The 5,000-nt window shown below is 43.6% G+C and overlaps 1 protein-coding gene across 1 annotated transcript in view; it reads right to left on the bottom strand.

Annotated features, from left to right (window-relative positions):
* LOC125045413 (rho GTPase-activating protein 29-like) overlaps positions 1 to 5,000 on the bottom strand; it is a gene marked incomplete at its 3' end in the record, with an annotated part of 145,518 nt that overhangs the window by 5,130 nt on the left and 135,388 nt on the right. The window contains 1 exon segment of the mRNA XM_047642627.1: positions 3,391 to 3,585. Coding sequence (XP_047498583.1) covers positions 3,391 to 3,585 — 195 coding nt within the window.

The following is a 5,000-nucleotide window of genomic DNA, read 5'->3' as shown; positions in this document are numbered from 1 at the left end:
TAAGGGGGAACAGGATGAAATAGGATGGAATAGGGTGAAACAGGATGGAATGGGTGGAATAGGGTGGACTAGGGTGAAACAGGATGAAATAGGATGGAATAGGGTGAAACTGGATGGAATCGGGTGGAATAAGATGGTATAGGGTGAAACATGATGGAATGGGTGGAATAAGGTGGAATAGGGTAAAATTGGGAGAAATAGGGCGAAACAGGATGAAATGGGTGAAACAGGGTGACACGGGATGGAAAAGGGTGAAACGGGACAATGTAGAATGATGCAATACTTGTTGCTGACAATTCCTGTCCGCAGATATTTGTTATTGCTTTCTTCTTTTGAGAGTTTCTTGATTTCCTTTTCTTTTCTTTTTGCTTGATGATGGTGCATTTGAACATCAAATGTATAAGAGAAAGGAAATTGGATATATGTGAAATGATTCATTTAATTGTGTTCGCTCAGCCACTCACTTTCACTCTCACTCTTTCTTCCACTCCCTCTCCCTCTCCCTCACTCACTGCTACCACATACCCTGCTCCCTCCAACTCCCACTTTCCCTCTCACTCTTTCCACTCCCACTCTCCTTTCCCCTCCCTCTTCCCCTCCCCCTCCCACTCTCCCTCCCTCTCCCACTCTCCCTCTCCCTCTCACTCTCCCTCTCACTTCAAGCCCCACTCCCACTCCCACTGTCCCTCTCACTCTCACCCCCACTCTCCCTCTCCCTCTCACTCCCACTCTCACTCTTCCCATCCCCTCTCTCCCTCTCATCCCCACTCTCCCTCTCACTCCCACTCTCTTTCTCCCTCCCCCTCCCCCTCCCCCTCCCCCTCCCCCTCCCCCTCCCCCTCCCCCTCCCCTTCCCCCTCCCCTTCCCCCTCCCCCTCCCCCTCTCACCCTCATCATTTCCGCAATATGCAAAGTGGATGACTCTTCGGCGGCGCAAACTTTATTTACTCTCTCTCGGGCCTGAAAGACTTCCCCGATGCCCGCACGAAATCCATTTACGTCCTCGCGCCAACTGTATAAAGTTCACACAATGAGCTCCCGGGTTTCTTGTTTCGTGCCTCCGAGACCTTGGAAGGGGTGGGGGGGGGGAGAGAAGGAGGGGGTGGGGTGTGGGGGGGGGGTAAGGAGGGGGGAGGGAGTAGTAGGGGGGTAATGGAGGTAGGGGGTAGAGGGGTAGAAATGTGAAGGAGGTTGGTGAGGGGGTGAGGGAGGGTGGTAATGATAGGGGAAAGGGGGGGGGGGAGGGAGTGATTGGTTGTGGTGGTGATGTGTGGGGGGTGAGGGAGGGTGATGACAGAGGGAGGGGTGTGGGGGGGGTGATGGTTGTGGTTATAATTGATAATGACAACGACGATGATAATGATGGTGATGAACTACACCAGTAAATATAATAACAATAATAGTAATGAAAATAGCAACAACAACAATGTTAATAGTAATAAGAATAATAACATTATTAATAGTAATAATAATAAAAATAATATCAATAATAATTATTAGTATTAGTAGTATTTTTATTAGTATAATGATAACAATATTAACAATAACAATAACCATAACAACAATAATAATATGATCATACGAGTATATTTCAGTGTAAAAGATCCCACTTTTAAAATACACGTTTGAGCTATACTCTCTATACTCTCTTTATAAGCCCTACGTTTGTCAATTATCGCTCAGAACTTACTGTCTCAATACTTCCTGCCAAACTATGGTACGAGAGACAAGTTTATAACAAAAAATTATTCGTCTTATATAATCTTATTAGCTTAGTTTACCAAAAAAAAATATCATTTTGATATAACCTTATTAGTTTAGTCTACCAAAACCTATCAATTTATCATTATCTATCGAAATTTATCAGTTCAATACAATCTTATCAGTTTAGTCTACCAACACCTATCATTTTATTATTATCTATTGAAATTTATCAGTTCAATACAAGCTTATCAGTTTAGTCTACCAAAACCTATCATTTTATTATTATCTAACGAAATGTATCAGTTCAATACAATCTTATCAGTTTATTCTACCAAAACCTATCATCTTATTATTATCTATTGAAATTTATCAGTTCAATACAAGCTTATCAGTTTAGTCTACCAAAACCTATCCTTATTATTATCTATCGAAATTTGTCATTTCAATACAAGCTTATCAGTTTAGTCTACCAAAACCTATCATTTTATTATTATCTATCGATATTTGTCATTTCAATACAAGCTTATCAGTTTAGTCTACCAAAACCTATCATTTTATTATTATCTATTGAAATTTATCAGTTCAATACAAGCTTATCAGTTTAGTCTACCAAAACCTATCATTTTATTATTATCTATCGAAATTTATCAGTTCAATACAAGCTTATCAGTTTAGTCTACCAAAACCTATCATTTTATTATTATCTATCGATATTTGTCATTTCAATACAAGCTTATCAGTTTAGTCTACCAAAACCTATCCTTATTATTATCTATTGAAATTTATCAGTTCAATACAATCTTATCAGTTTAGTCTACCAAAACCTATCATTTTATTATTATCTAACGAAATGTATCAGTTCAATACAATCTTATCAGTTTAGTCTACCAAAACCTATCATCTTATTATTATCTATTGAAATTTATCAGTTCAATACAAGCTTATCAGTTTAGTCTACCAAAACCTATCATTTTATTATTATCTATCGAAATTTGTCATTTCAATACAATCTTATCAATTTAGTCTACCAAAACACAGTGGTTAATTTTGGTGGCAAAGGATTTTAGTGGAAGGACTAATTCTGCAAGGATTTTTCGGTGAGATATTATGAGCCTCAGGAAGTTCATTTCGGATATTTTTTTTTTTTTTTTTATGATGGGTTTGGGGATTTTTTTTTATTTATTTTTTTAAAGGTTCAATTTCCTTCTCATATGTCGGGATATAGGGTAATAATGATGATGATAACCCTGCCAGATTGCTCTGATGCAAGGTCTCACACGCATTCATTCTCCCCCTCGCCCTTTTTAATTCGCCCTATTTTCTTGCTCTGCGTTTTTTTTTTTTTTTTTTTTTTTTTTTTGTCCTGGATATTTTTGTTGCTCTTTATTTTTTTTATTGCATTTTTTTGCGAGCCCAACTAATGCCGCTCTTTTTTTGCTAATATTCTTCTCCCCTTTCGCCTTTCAGAACGAGTTTCTTGATTTCCTCCCTCCCTCTAATTCTTCTCAATCTTCCTTACCTAATTCACTCCCCTCCCCTCCCCTCTCCCCCCCACCACTCTCCACTCATACCACCGCCTGTCTCCCCCTTCCCCCTCCCCCAACCCACTTCATATTTCCTCTGTATGACCCCGAATGAACCACCATGACCCCGAACTCTCTTGACCCCTGATTCCCATGACCTCACCTGCACGGGCGCCGGGGCTGCCACGGTGTGTTGCAGCTGGAAGTAGCAGACGGTCACCGCCTTCATGGTCTGGTCGCACTGCAGGATCAGCTCCCGGGTTTGCATCAGGACATCGCGCTTCACCTTCAGGAGCGCCGCGTGTCTGTCGTTCGCCTCCGCCACACAGCTCCTGTAGGTGGCTTCCGCCTCGCGGGCCTGGGGAAGCGGTAAGCAAAATCGGGAATTACAAAGGGATATTAGCATGGCGTTATTAAAAGAGTGTAAGAAACAAGTATAATTTTTTTTTATACCAAACCTATGCTTACTCCTCATTGGCATCGTCCGTTTATTTCTGGAGGATTAATTATCCCGGCGGAGGAGCAACAGCACTGCATTTCCGCAACACGAGCAACGACAGTGTGGCTCGAACGCGCATCCGTCGGGCAGCCATTATTACCGTCGACGGGTTCCCTTGACGCCAAAGGACATTATCGCCGCTGTCAAATCTCGAATTCTCCGACACTGACAGCGGCTGCGATGTATGTCTTTGGTTCTGCTTTCCTATCCCTCATTTATCGGCTGGTCTCTCGTTTCTGAACATCCTGCTGCCAGATCACTCTGACGCAAAATTCGCCTAATTTCCGCCGTATGTCATTGCCAATTATGAATGCATATTTTTTAAATCTTAATCATGCAGATGCATTTCCAGAACTTGATTAAGATAAAATCATATCCTAAGATCTAATCGAATTCAAGACGAGATCGGCGGCGGAATCAGTAATAAGATTCACTGAATTCGCAAGACGCCTCGTTAAGCCCTGCTTCTGGAAACTCATCAGACACGCGGACGTCGGTGCAGCTTCACCATTCAGTTTCAGCCGCTGTTTCTACCACCGACATTTTTGCCCCTGCACCAGCACCACGGGGCCAGGGTACCATGGGGCTAGGATACCATGAGGCCAGGGTGCCATGGGGCTAGGATACCATGAGGCCAGGGTGTCATGGGGCTAGGATACCATGAGGCCAGGGTGCCATGGGGCTAGGATACCATGAGGCCAGGGTGTCATGGGGCTAGGATACCATGAGGCCAGGGTGCCATGGGGCCAGGGTGCCATGGGGCCAGGGTGCCATGGGGCTAGGATACCATGAGGCCAGGGTGCCATGGGGCCAGGGTGCCATGGGGCTAGGATACCATGAGGCCAGGGTGCCATGGGGCCAGGGTGCCATGGGGCCCCGAAGCCAGGGTGTCACACGACAAGCAGCACTATCACTTACAGTCCTAAAGTACACAATGGAGTTCCAGCTCTAATTATCAGACGCGTGTAACTTGCTAGTACAGCAAAATATGTGTCCTATCAATTCAGTTTCGGGGACAACAGTACACTGCGTAAGGCCTAGTTATGTGTTCGTGTAAGGGGATGTGTGCGTTTGAATTTGCACGTACGTATATATGTGCATGTGTGCATATGTCAGTATGTATACCTTAGCGCGTGTGTGTGCGTATGCATGTGCGTGTGTTTGTGCATTGCGTATAATTATGCGAACGCAATGAAGCACTAGATTTCACAGCCTCGCACCGTCGAACTCGCCTTCCTCACCGACTGTCTGCGTTGCCAGTGACAGAAAAAACG

The sequence above is a fragment of the Penaeus chinensis genome, chromosome 37 (assembly GCF_019202785.1).
Source record: "Penaeus chinensis breed Huanghai No. 1 chromosome 37, ASM1920278v2, whole genome shotgun sequence".
Taxonomy (NCBI): Eukaryota; Metazoa; Arthropoda; class Malacostraca; order Decapoda; family Penaeidae; genus Penaeus; species Penaeus chinensis.
This window is presented reverse-complemented; position numbering and strand designations above follow the sequence as displayed.